The sequence below is a fragment of the Pan paniscus genome, chromosome X, assembly GCF_029289425.2.
Source record: "Pan paniscus chromosome X, NHGRI_mPanPan1-v2.0_pri, whole genome shotgun sequence".
Taxonomy (NCBI): Eukaryota; Metazoa; Chordata; class Mammalia; order Primates; family Hominidae; genus Pan; species Pan paniscus.
In genome coordinates, this window is record NC_073272.2 from 80579118 (window position 1) to 80592824 (window position 13707).

The window sequence follows — 13707 nt, forward strand, 5'->3', positions numbered from 1 at the left end:
TCCAATAGCTTCACTCCTAGATATATACTCAGAAGAAATGAGAAAATACATCCACAAAAAAAACTTGCACAATAATGTTCACAGCATTATTGTTTATAATTGAAAAAACATGGAGAAAACCCAAATGCCCATCAACAAACATAATGTGGTATATTAACAGAATATTATTCAGGCATTAGAAGAAATAAAGTACAGTAAGTCCTCACTTAACATCGTTGACAGATTTTTAGAAACTGTAATTTTAAGTTAAGCGACACATAAGGAAACCAATTTTACCAACAGGCTAATTGAAATAGATAAGAGTTAAGTTCCTGCCAAATATTTCTGGTTACAGCATCACCAAACTTCTAAAGACTAAAATACTTCTAATATTAAACACTGAAATAAATATAAGCTATGCATACAATTAAGAACAATAAGAACAAGATAATTATTTACATGCTTATTCCAGTTTACAGTAGTGGATCGCTGCAGCCTATTTTAGCAGCTCAGAAGGCAAGGCGGGAACCCATCCTAGACAGGACTCCAGTCCATCACAGGGAACTCACACACACACACACACACACACACTCATACTGGGATCATTTAGGCATGCCAGTTAACCTAAAATGCACTTCTTTGGGATGTACGAGGAAACTGAACTACCTGGAGAAAACTCACGAAGACATGGTGAGCACTTGCAAACTCCACAAACAGTGGCCCCAGCTGGGAATCTATTTTCTCATCAAAATTATAACCAAACAGCATTGAACAAAATTGAGACCTGCTGTAATGATACAAATTACAATGGAGATTGACCTGAAAACGTTTTGCTAAGTTAAAGAAGCCAGACACCAAAGGCCACACACATATTATGTGATTCCATTTATATTAAATGTTCAGAATAGGCAAATCCATAGAGATAGAAGGCAGATTAGTGGTTGCCAAGGGATGGAGGTGGGGGATAAGTTGGGCGAAAATGGGAAGAGACTGCTAATTGGTGCTTTGTTTCTTATTTGGGTGATAAAAATTCTCTGGAATTAAACAGTGGACACAACATTGTGAATATACTGACAACCATTGAATTATATACTTTATTTTTATTATAATTAAAATGGTGAATTTTACTTTATATTAATTTTATGTCAGTGAATATTAAATATTTTCATGAATAACACAATAGAAAAAAATTAAGCACAATATTTCACTAGCTACATTTTTGAAGATATAACAAAACACAATCATTGTCAAAGAGTCTTTTTATTAAGATAAATCCAGTAAAATTTGTGCATTCACATATAATCAAAACTGCCCTTCTGAAATAAACATTTGTATTTATTTTAAAAATGGGAATACAATTTCATTTTTCCCAAGCTAATAATAAAGTTATATTTGGGAAAGATAAGTTTAACTCTTAACATTACATGAAAATAGTTCACCTTCTTTATAAAAGCAACCTGCAGAACAAGAATGTTGGATGAAACTCTTTTTTTGGGATCCCTCACTTTATGAAATTATCACATGTATAAAAGAGTAAAATTAAAATTCAAAGATTTGACATATAACTTACACAACACGAAATTCACTCACAAAGTTGAAAGCATATTTTTTTCTATATATTCCACTACTATAATCACAAAATTTATAGATAAATGTTTCATGTTAGAAACTTTATGGCTAATAATCAATATGAAGATGTTCTGAAATTAAATCAATGCTAAAGAAAGGCTGTGTTTATAAAATTTTTGATAAAAATATTTATCTCTATTAACTTTACAACATGAAGGTACATGTTACCAAATTATGAAACTACATAGGGCAGTTTTAAACAATACTCTGCGGCTCCTCTTTTTTTCCATTTTCTTCTTCGATCTCATCTTCCTCTTTTCCTTCTTCTTCTTCTTCCTTCCTCTCTTCTTTTAAATCTTCTTTCTCTTTTCCAGCTTCTTCCTCATTTCCACCTTCATCTTCTTTTCCATCTTCTCTCTCTTTTTCATCTTCTTTGACTTTTACATCTTTCTCCTCTTTTTTATCTCCCTTCTCTTTTCCATCTTCATTCTCTTTTCCATCTCCTGTTTCTTTTCTGTCTTCTTCCTCTTTTTCATCTTCTCCTTTCTCTTTTCCATCTTCTCCATTTCCTTTTCCGTCTTCACCTTTTTTTCCATCTTCTTTCTCTTTTGCATCTTCTCCTTTCTCATTTCCATTTTTATCCTCTTTTCCATCTTCTTCCCCTTTTTCATCTTTGTCTTCTTTTCCAGCTTCCCCTTTCTCTTCGTTTTGATCTTCTTCATCTTCTTTCTGATCTTCTTCTTCATTTTTTACTTCTGCTGCCACTGCTTCTTTCTTTTCTCCTCCCTTTTCTGTGGCATCTTCAATATTTTCTTCTTTTACTTCCACAATTTCTTTTTCAGAAGCTGGTGCCTGTATGTATAGTGAAAAGAAAAACAAGATTCTGTCTGTAAATTTAGAACCATTTCCCCTAAATATTTACACTGGATTATATCTATTTCACAGAAAGACTAATACTTCATTTAAAGAAAGTAATTTTCCTGTGAAAGAAGCCTGCTAAATGTCACATTATGAGAAAACATTCTAAGAAATGAGATTAACTAAAATATGTCCACAGAAATATCTACAAATAGATATTTGAAACAATAAATACAGAAACACTTATAAATACTTTTTATTTCAAATATGAAGAAGCACAAAGTAAATACTTAAAGAATGACATATATTTATTCTGTATCAGCAATTCTTAATGAGGACTATGCATGTAAACAAAATATAGTCCTTGGAAAAATAACATTATTTTGTTTCTATAATAATGATATTTTTTATGTAAAAATTACTTGAAAAGTACTGTACCAGATATTATAAGATAACTTACAAAAGATTTTCCATATTTGCATATGTTTGGTTTATAGATTTGGTGGCTACACCCATTTTCAGTGTTTTATTACAATACCTAAAAATGTTGTATGCATTAAATATGCAAAATAAGATTAAAAACATTTATATAATGATTTGCTTTGCCATCTACAGAGGAAATAAAAGAATCATAAATTCTGGAAAAGGGATTTACAAATAGCCTGTGTGCTGATAAAAGGAATAAAGATTGGCTTGTATTTAATAAGAAGGTCGTTATGTTAGTACTAAGTCATAATCATTGGCATTGTTCTAGTAACAGCAATGCTAAGCCACTGCTCACACTACTGGTCCCTCTAAATTCTCATATTTTAAGTTAATTTTATTTTCCTCTTAGATACCATTATACTATAGAACCACTGCTCACTTAATTTTTTTCCAACTTATAAACTAAAAGGCAAATAGGATTTCTTTCAGTTGTACCCATTGTTAAACTTTCAAATAGATAAAACTGTTAACATTAGAAAATACCTCTGTAATTTTGGCTTCTCCATTTTTAGCATTTTCATTGTAGTCTTCTTCAACAACTGCTTCTTGCTTGGTTTCAGCAACTGCTTGGGCACTTGTATCTATGTTTTCTTCCATCATATCACTTTTTGTCTTCATTTTCTGCCAAGCAATATAAAACAATGAAAGTAAATATACAATTTAACTGCTGTGTTGATTAAATGGTCACAATTATTTTACCAGCTGTTGTAATAATTTATGCAAACTCTTTAAAGTATCACATATAAATCTGGTATCAACAAAATTATCACATAATATCTTCATTGTAAATTTCATTGTAAGCCTAAAGCAGGATTAAAAATGAACAATGTTCCCTTGATATAAACAAAATAAATTTCCTTTTAAGTTGAGTGATATAGATGAGAGGCAACCAGTTAGAATGCTGACTAGTTGCTGCCAAGGACAAACTGCTGGCATCAGGTTAGGCTGATCAATTAATTCCCTCTGTCTAGAGAGGGTCAGTTTATTTCTGTCAAGTCTAATTAATAAGGAACAGGGTTTTGTTGATCGTTATGCCTCCATTGGTAATAATTAAGAGAAATGCTATTAGTGAGAACAACAATTTAGATATATTTTTAAAAGACCTTATGGTGATGTAAGTGTTTCAATCTTTGTATCTACAAGTTTGGAATGCCCTGATTCATGACGACTTCACCAAGAAAATTTTTTGCCTACCTGTGTATGTAATAGAAAGACCACTGGATTGAGGGGCCGGAAAACCTGTGTTTGAATTCTAGATCTGCCACTTATGTGATGTGATCTTGAGCAAAGGCATAAGTATCTTTGAGGCTGTTATTTTCATATATAAAAAGAGAGTAATACCACCCACCTGACAGGGATGTTACAAGGAGAAAATGAGAAAACACATGAAAAAAATGCTTTAGAAACTGTAATTTGTAATTTAGATATAAGTTATTACTCTTTTAACACATGAGAAACAGAGCCAAGGAGGGTAAAGTCTATGGTTATATAGTATATGTTTTAGTCTAGCCCTATTTTTCTTTTCTTTTCTTTTTTTTTCCGTTTTTTTTTTTTTTTTTTTTTTTGAGGCAGGGACTCCCTCTGTCGCCCAGGCTGGAGTGAGGCAATCTCTGCTCACTGCAACCTCCTCCTCCCAGGCTCAAGCAATCCTCCCACAACAGCCTCCCAAGCAGCTGGGACTACAGGCATGCCCGGCTAATTTTTGTATTTTCTGTGGTGATGGTGATTTTCTGTGTTGCCCAGGCTGGTCTCAAACTCCTACGTTCAAGCAATCTGCCCATCTCAACCTTCCAGAGTACTCAGATTACAGGTGTAAGCCACCACATCTGGCCTTACTTTTCTTTTTAAAAGAAAATATGCTGTATTTACTGTTTTAAAAACTAGTAAGTTGAATATTTAACCTTACATAATAGTGGACTTGAAAAGTAAAATGCAGGAAAAAAAAACCTTCTTTTCTTTTGTCACCATTAAATATATCAATTATTACTAAAACTTCAATTTCCCTAAGTTTAGCAATATTTTTTAATAAAGGATTTCATTTATGAACATGATGACAGTTTATACTTTCTTCAACTACAAAGTGATAGGATTAGATGCTCTCTAATGTTTCTCATAGCTTTAACCTTTTATGATTTCAGGAATTCAACCAATATTCTTATGTATTAAGCAATTAGCAGTAAACTAAATATTGAGATTATATCTATTTCTACATGCCTTTAGCCACAACACCAGAGTATATAAGTCCATACAAAATCAATTGTGTCCATTTAAAATTAACATATGCAAATACATCTTACATATATTATATATATATAATTATATATAATCTTATATACTTTGCCAACTGTAAAATATTATCAAATGTTAGTTACTACTTTTATTACAAAGCACGACTTTGGGGTTACTACTGTTTTCACCTTTTGTTTTCCCAGGGAAACAGTATTGTCACTATATGATAGCAAAGGCATGTACATTTAATGGGCCTATCCAACTGAAATTGTTTTGTCTCTACCCAGTGAAAATGTCAAAACACTGTGGACAATCACAAAACAGAACAAATAATCCCCACCCAAGGGGTTTGCATGTATCATATGATAGAATATAATATATTACTAACTGAACAAAATATAAGCAAAGTAAAATGATCAGCTGTATGCCATTTCAAAAATTATTTTTGAAAAAAAAAGCAAATTTATTTCAATATTCTACGTTGAATATTTACCCTTGAACTTGATGTTCTTTTAGGCTTCACCTCTGGTGTAACTGGCACAAGCATCTGCTTCAAGTTGTGGGAAAAGAAAAGAAAAGGAAAAAAATCATATTTGAAGAAAGAACGCTAAAAATGAAATCCAACCTCTGAATTAAAATAAATGAGTATTAGGAAAAAAATACATTTCCTTGGTGTGAAAGTTTTTCTTAAAACTTCAAAAATAAATCGTGTATTGAATATTTTAGGATTCCCTAAATTTTAAAATGACGTTTCACAATACATGGGCTGCTTTTTGAAAAGATTACTTACAGCAGACAACCTGGCAGATCTTCTCTTTGGCTATAAGTTAAAAACAAAAATCTGTTAAGAGAATTATGGATACAAAAAGCTAGAATTATTTTTATTGAGGTCAAAATATTTGGTGTAACAATACATAAATATTGTCACTAAAGAAGTAATTGTGAATTTGGTTAGAAAATACAAGAGAAATATAAGTTTTGATTTTTCCCTCCTCTGAACACTTTACATACTAAGGAAAAAGTCCCAAATTAAGCTTAAGCAGCTAGGCTAAATTAACACAGTAGCTAGTAACAAGGAGCACATTTAGAAATGAAAATATAGCCTTTTCTTGCCAAATGACAAAGCAATTATTTTGCATAAAAGGAAGAATTTCTCTCCACATCTGAACAAGTACAATAAGGTCTTAAATTCGAAGAAGCTTGCAGTTTTTAATACTTACTATATATACATTTTTTTCACACTCAGTATATTTTTATTGTGCATTAATTAGATTAAAATTAATAATATGCATTGACCAAAATATTAGATTAACAAGGCCATAAAGGTAAACTGAGAGGTTTCTTTAATATAATTGTCGCACAACAATGATTCTCGCTTTGTAGGACATATAGAAGATGGCATACTCTAGGAGTTAGAACAATATATATTTAATGCAATAACAAAAACTATATAGTACTTTAAGAAATGTTTCACATATGTGAACAGTCATTTAGAGCCTCAACTTTCTAAAGTAAGCAACATGTAAGCCTGTAAAGTACACACACCAAATCATAGTCTAACCCACAAAACACCCAAATAAAATATTAGCACATCTCTATTGTCAAGAATATTTCCTTACCATCATTTCTATAAAAAAAAGTGAAAAAGCCTTTTCTTTTATTCTGAATGGCAATTTTAAAAAGTCCTCTCTTCTGAAATTCGGATATATATTTTTGAGAGATCCCACTGGTATACCATATTGGAACTCATATTGTACAAATATACCAACCAGCATCTATTTTTTAGCTGCTTATGTCAAGTTTATAAAACGAGTGGTTTTTCCTAATAGATGCTAAGACTAAAGAAACTCACCTCCTGCCTCATATCACCTTGACCTGCAGCCTACACAGAGGAGAAAACCACACAGAAATAAGGTCATTGATATAAACACATAAATCAGAAAATACTGCCTGCGGATTACAAATTTCAATATAATTGCTTATTACTTTCTCCTGGGTTCCTGCTCAAGTAGACACGTGTTGTTTCTTAGGAACCATGCTACATACTGCTGTTTTACTAATGTGCACCAAGATGCAAGTGCATGCACAAGACATACTTTTACACAATTGATAGTTAATTTCATCCTTCTGTGTAAATTGCATCTCCTAAAAGCAAACCTTTGTAATTTTGAAATCCACCTGCTTTAGATAATGTAAAAGCCAAAAATGTGGGGGTGGGTCAAATGAAGGCGGAGCTTCATGCAATTTCGCTTTCTTGCCTTATGTTTGCCATGCAATTGTACCTATCTTATCCTCTCCACTGATTCTGGACTATTTTCTCCAAGTTTTGCATGCAAGAATTACAGCCCCCACAGTGTTTTCTTGGGGAGACCTCTTTGTTACAAAGTCAATGCTTTATTCTAAGAAACTGGCCGCCGATTTTAAAACTTCCCGCCACTACCTGCTTTAAGGTTGCTGTCAGCTCTGGAAAACAGCAAGACCTACTGCACAAGTATAGAAAAGCACAGTGGCGGGAATCTCAGGAAGGGGGGATGGTGATTAGAAACAGTTGTTTTCCATATCTGAGCAGCCCTTTAGCCTGAGAATTATCAAGCTATTGCACGATTCATACAGCCACAGAGCACGGGGGAATTTCAGTATTATTCCTATGTTTTAGGAAAAAGGAAGGCGGAGTTGTTTATAGGAATAATCCAAAAACAATCATAATGTCTTAGCATAGTGTTATACGGTTTTACCAAGCAATGAAACAGCGTTCGATTTCACTTCTAGGGGACTAAGAAAAAAAACGCCGAGCGTGAACTTGTTTCCTGTCTGCGAGGAGCCAGGAATTGTGAAGTGAGGGTTTGCAGAAGACCTGTGGAGCTCGAAAGGCTCAGATCAATTCTGCACTACTAAAGTGAACAAATCCATGCTACCCCAACATCAGCATGTTTATCCGACGCTGTCTCCTTATAATCTTCCCATCTTTAGCTAAAGAGCTTGGAAAGGTCCAGCTTTCTCACCCCTAAAGTTTCTAATTACAGCGGTGAATCTCTGTTCTCTAGGACAGTTTGAAGTCTGCGCCGCCTAATGGCACAGGATTACCATTGCATAGCCATCTGGCCTGACAAGAAGTGGAGGAGGAGGGAAGGAAAAAAAAAAAAAAAAGAAAAAAGAAAACGGGAAGAACAAAGGCAAATACAGGAGAAAGCCATGGCTTTCGTTCCCCAGACGGGACGGTTCCCCGAGAAAAGCCGGTGGCAGAGGAGGAAACTGAAGTATGGTTGGGAGAAGTGTTCTCCAATAGGGTAAGCGGAGGAAGGGGGTTGGGGTAGGAAGCGACAGCCCAGCGCTATGGCTGTTTGTAATTCAGCATGGAGACACCTTTCAAGAGATTCTCTCCTTAAACAGAACACTCCAAAAGTGAACTACCAGTTGCATGCAAGACCATCCTAAACCTTACACCGACTGCTCTTTGCCCTTCTCCCCCTTTCCGTTTCATTACATCACAAAATGGAAGAAGCCAAAAAGCTTTAAAAAAAACCAAACAAACAAATAAATTCTTCCTATTAGGAAATAGGTAACTCAGCAGCTCATTCCCCGTCTGTCTTTCCATTTCACTTACCTTTCTTTTGGGCATTGTTGTAGCTCTCTATAGGAGATCTTAGTCAGCAGAAAAAAAGCCGAAGGCAGTCACTGCCTGACTGCTCCAAGAGCAAATGAGTTTTCAATGAACTAATTGCAGCACGACCTGTACTCTCCTCTGAAAAAAAAAAAAAAAATCCCTCGTTATTGGCAACATTAAACACGCCAAGACGCAACCAAACTACGTGAATGGTTAACCGGAGTGGGAGCCACATTGGAGTGACAGGCTCTCAGGCCAATAAGGAGAGGCAGCCGGCTTTGAGGGGCGTGGCCCGTGAACTTGCCCGAAGCCCTCGTTCCCTGTCGGCTCTAACCGCTGGTGTAGTGGCGGAGCACGCGAACTTAGCAAGGGCTAAGCGATCAGGAATAAGAACGGCAGGAAAGCCAGAGCTGACTTGATCAGTTTTTTTTTTCTTTTATGTTATAATGACAGGCGAAAGCCACAACAGTTGCTTTCTTCACAGCCTCCAAACCTGCCACCCTTCCCTATTCCTAGCGGGGAAAGTGCTTTTAAGACCAGTTGAGTCTGGGCTCCGGTCTTTCCCTGCCACCTTTGGCGGGATGGTGTTGAACCGACAAGAACATTCATTCAGAAAGCGCAAAAGAGTGGAGATGTTTCTCTGGTGTGGGAATATCCTGCCAAAGCAGAACTGTGGTGCTGGCAAGAGGAGGGTGCCAAAATGGCGTGTTTTCCGCAGGTGGAGAGTAGCGACAAAACCGGGAGCTATACCGTTATCCCACTTGGAGGAGGTATACGAAGAATTCAGCGGGACTCCGAGGGAAATGTGTAATAGCAGGGGTCTATCCAAATGAAAAACACTGAGAATAGATTTTTAATCTGAAGGTTGCATTTAGTGAAAGGACTCAAGAAGGTGCTATCCACGAAAGTGTTTAGGACTCAGAACCTAGACTAGCATAAAGCGATTGAGGTACTCGCCTCAGGCACAAAATTTAAGCTTGTGACAAAAACCCAGGAGACTAGGATGAGGCGAGTGAGGTGAGTCATGCAAGTGCAGGGTATGATCCTGTCTTTATTTAAATTTTTGATATTTTGTTCATCATGGACTTTTTTGCAAGAATTTTGATATTTAAAAAGATTGTCTAAAAATATTAAGTATCTTCATTACTGAGTTTCTAGGCGGCCCTTTAAAATTTTTGCCAAAGGAGAATGTCTCCATAGCGTCACTCTAGTCCCAGCCATATTTAGGTGACTTTCGACTGTAAGAGAGGCTTATAGGTGCCTTTCAGTGTCAGTTTCTGAGACCTAAAGGTTTCAGGGTTGAGGTGGAGATTGATGAATAAATTACTTGGGAATAAATATGATTAAAATAGAGGATCTAATTCCCCACCGCCCTTTCTCAGAGGCGCCTTGATGTGGTTGTTGTAAGAGCTACCTGTGTATAAAAGTGCTCCCAAACAACAACCCAAATCCTTATCCTGGAGGGTTAATCAAAAAAGAAATTTAACCTTTTGAACAGTTACTTTAGGAAGAATTCATTTGTGTTCGTGTAGGTTAAAAAATTTGGAATAATCAGTTTAAGAGATAAACACTGTATCTGCTACAGAGTGCCAAACCATCCCTTCAAGCAAAAATACAGCCTAACAGAATAACCCATTATAATTATTATATTTACTATTGCTATATTATTTTTATTTTGTTATATATTTATATCATTATTATTATTATTATTGCCCATTCTTCCCCAGCACTGATAGTATGGAATTACATAGATCAGGTAGAATGAGCCTGCGTGACTGCTGCTCAGTTTCCTTCCCCCAACTTCATACTGCATTCTAATTCAAGTAAGTAAATCAGAAAGATATTTAAATTGCTTCCTTCGTCCACAGTTATTGGGATAATCCCTAGATGTTCCTGATGTCACTTTTTGCCCTTATGGTAAAAGCATTCCTGGGTGAACTTAGATATGTTTCAATCATTTTATTCTCCAACAGTTAGAAGATAAGCATAAAAATTGATTTTAATATAAGGATTGCCTCATAAGGATAAGAAGAAAAATGAAGGGAATGAAAATGTGTCAGCAGTGGAATGCATCCATTCAACAAATTCTTATTTAGCATTATTTTGTGAGTCGGATTTTGTTTTTGTAGACTAGCTTATGAAAATGCGAAACCCTGTAGCATGCAAAGTTGCATTACACAGCTTCTGTCTTTAAGGAATTTTATAATTTTGTAGGATTGAGCAAACAGATGCATACCTATTTACAAATCAAAGCTGATTGTATTATCTGAATGGTGCAATCTAAATTCAATAATAAAACAGGAGGGAAGGATCTTTTAGGACTAAGGTAACTTGGCAAAGGGTTTGATTGAGGAAGTGGAATTTGGCTTGCCTGTGAACAGTTCGGTAGACTGTTACATTACAGCAAATGCAGCGGCAGGAAAAGGTTGTACTTGTTCAGGGAACATAGTGCCTAGTCCAAGTGGATTGAAACAAATTATCTTGAGGAGCCTTGGAAGGTAAAGCTTAGAGAAGCAAAGCATAATGTACAGGTCAGTGAGCTCTAAAACTCCTCTTAAATTTGTCAGCAATTTTCTTTTTTGGCCAGTTTTTTCTTCTTGAAGGCTAACGTGTTGCAACTGTGATTTATATCTTATTAAATTGAAAAAATAGTCATGCATGCAAAAGAACATTTTCTAAGTGTGAAACATTCTTCTGTTTCTTGACCCCAATCCCCCATTTCCTCATGTTCTTCCTTCTAACCATTAACCAGAGCGGTCCTTTACATTAGCAAACCTGTTTAGGCTCTTTGCCTTTGCAGTATTATTACCTCTGACTGCAGCCCCATTCTCAAATATCTTCACGTATCAAATGTTTACCAAACTGTTTAGACCCAATCCAAATATCACCTCTTTGACAAAAGCCTTCTTCAATCATTTTAGCCCTAAGAAATTATTCCCTGCTGTTATACCATACAATTTAGATTGTACTACTCATAGGACACGAGCAAGCTTGATTTTTCCTTTTTTTCCCAACCACTCCATCAAACTTCTTCAAATTGGGTCAAACTTGTATATACTTATTTCCTTTTGCCTAAATATTTACTCAGCACATCACACTCTACATACCTTCTGTAGAATTTACTACTTTTACAATATATTTTTCTAAAATTGATAAATTATTCCAGAGTAAAAAGGTTATTTTTGTGTAATTGTCAAAGTGAGACTTTTTACTGGACTATTTTTTTCTAAGATTACATTGGCTTGTTTCTCTTTTTAATTTATTAATGACTAGGAAAATTGATTGCCTGACAATTCTCCACAGAATTCCCTAATTTTAACTGGCTATTAAGCATGCCTACTACCACTCCCAAAATTTACAGGAACTGTAACGTGTCCATTTAGTAACCAGTTAAAAATGACACAGGAAGATATGAAAATTTATGGATTAAAGACACCAACATTAAGATATATTGACAGAGAATCCAAAAGAAAATATTATGTATTTATGAGAAAAGGAATGCTAAACAGCCAAGATAAAGCAGGTCTTCAAATGTTCTGTATATTCATAGTTTAAAATTATATATATATATGATTAATTAAAAGCATTCTAGATACACTACTTTGCATGCAATGGGATCTCAAAAATACTGATTGACTAGTAAGAAATACTTTATTTTCTCTGTTAAAATATCTCTAATTTTGACCTCATGCAACACCATTCTTATTCCTGTTGTATTTTAATAAAATAAAAAATTGGAAAACTATATACTATTGTCAGCAAATAATGCAAGAATTCTATCATATTATTAGAATACAGTGTTTTAGATATTTTTTTGTTGGTATTTTCAGAGGGTAAAATAAATCCAAGTCTACAGTGAGCCAAATACATCAATACACTTATTTCTGAGCCTTGTTTAAGATTGATATCAGAAATTTATTTGAATTGATGATGCCACTTAGCTGAGACTGACTCTGGAAAAACTGTAATTCTGGTGACCCAAATCTTCCTATGTCCTATGTTTATTTGCAGCAGGCCAAAGACTAATAAAATACTGAATTAAAGAGTAGCCACTGATATGACAGATAGATTATTTTTCCAGTGGTAAAAGTAAATTGAGCTGCTTTCTAGGGGTAAAAGGAATATAATCCATTTTATGTTTCTATTCGTAAAATTTCTACCGACTTTTAAAGTAACAATTTAAAAGAATGCTATTTTTAGGCTTTCAGACATTCAAGTTTAGCAGATACTAATAGAGATTTTCTAGTTTCAATACCCTTGGAATACAGATGAATAAATACAAGCCCAGAGAGCTTAAATGACTTGCGAAAGATCATCTATTAAAATTTAAGCAGTTGGCTGGGTGTGGTGGCTCGCGTCTGTAATCCCAGCTCTTTGGGACGCCGAGGCGGGTGGATCACCTGAGGTGAAGAGTTCGAGATCAACATGGCCAACATGGTGAAACCCCATCTCTACCAAAAATACAAAAATTAGCAGGGTGTGGTGGCGGACGCCTGTAATCCCAGCTACTTGGGAGGCTGAGGCAGGAGAATCGCTTGAACCTGGGAGGCAGAGGTTGCAATGAGCCGAGATCATGCCACTGCACTCCAGCCTGGGTGACAGAGCAAGACGCAGTCTCAAAAAAAAAAAAAAAAAAAAATCAGGCAGCTTTTTTCACTTTTTTACTAAAAATTTTATCTACGGTTGTGATATCAGCAATTACACAGTTTATACAGAAATGTTAATGACTAAATGACACATTTGGTAAACACGAATTATGTTCCATCTCAATGACCTTAAAACTCAAGATGAAACTCTGGCTGTCAACCTACTTCAGATACATCTTTTTACTGATTCATTGGATCCTCACTCATCTATGATCTTAAACTTGTATTCTCTAGTCAGTTTTCTATACCTCAAGAAAGTAGAAAATTCAGAAGAGAGAAACTACTTTTTACCTTATTCTTTTATTTGTTTTTTGGTCTAAAGTAAGTCTGGTGAAT

General features: G+C 35.0%; 1 protein-coding gene across 7 annotated transcripts in view; it reads right to left on the reverse strand.

Moving 5' to 3' along the window:
* Window positions 1–1220: 1220 nt before the first annotated feature.
* HMGN5 (high mobility group nucleosome binding domain 5) overlaps window positions 1221–13707 on the reverse strand; it is an 87899-nt gene continuing 75412 nt past the window's right edge. For 3 of the 7 annotated variants that reach the window (XM_003824426.4, XM_055106826.1, XM_055106827.1), the window contains 6 exons: window positions 8726–8863; window positions 6974–7003; window positions 5912–5941; window positions 5615–5668; window positions 3376–3513; window positions 1221–2400 (listed from right to left, as the gene is read on the reverse strand). In XM_003824426.4, the coding sequence (XP_003824474.2) occupies window positions 1804–2400; window positions 3376–3513; window positions 5615–5668; window positions 5912–5941; window positions 6974–7003; window positions 8726–8740 (864 nt within the window). In that variant the 5' untranslated portion in view covers window positions 8741–8863 and the 3' untranslated portion in view covers window positions 1221–1803. Of the gene's footprint in view, window positions 2401–3375; window positions 3514–5614; window positions 5672–5911; window positions 5942–6973; window positions 7004–8725; window positions 8864–13707 lie in introns of all 7 variants that reach the window. The other 4 variants (XM_055106825.1, XM_055106824.1, XM_055106829.1 and 1 more) reach the window with 3 other exon arrangements.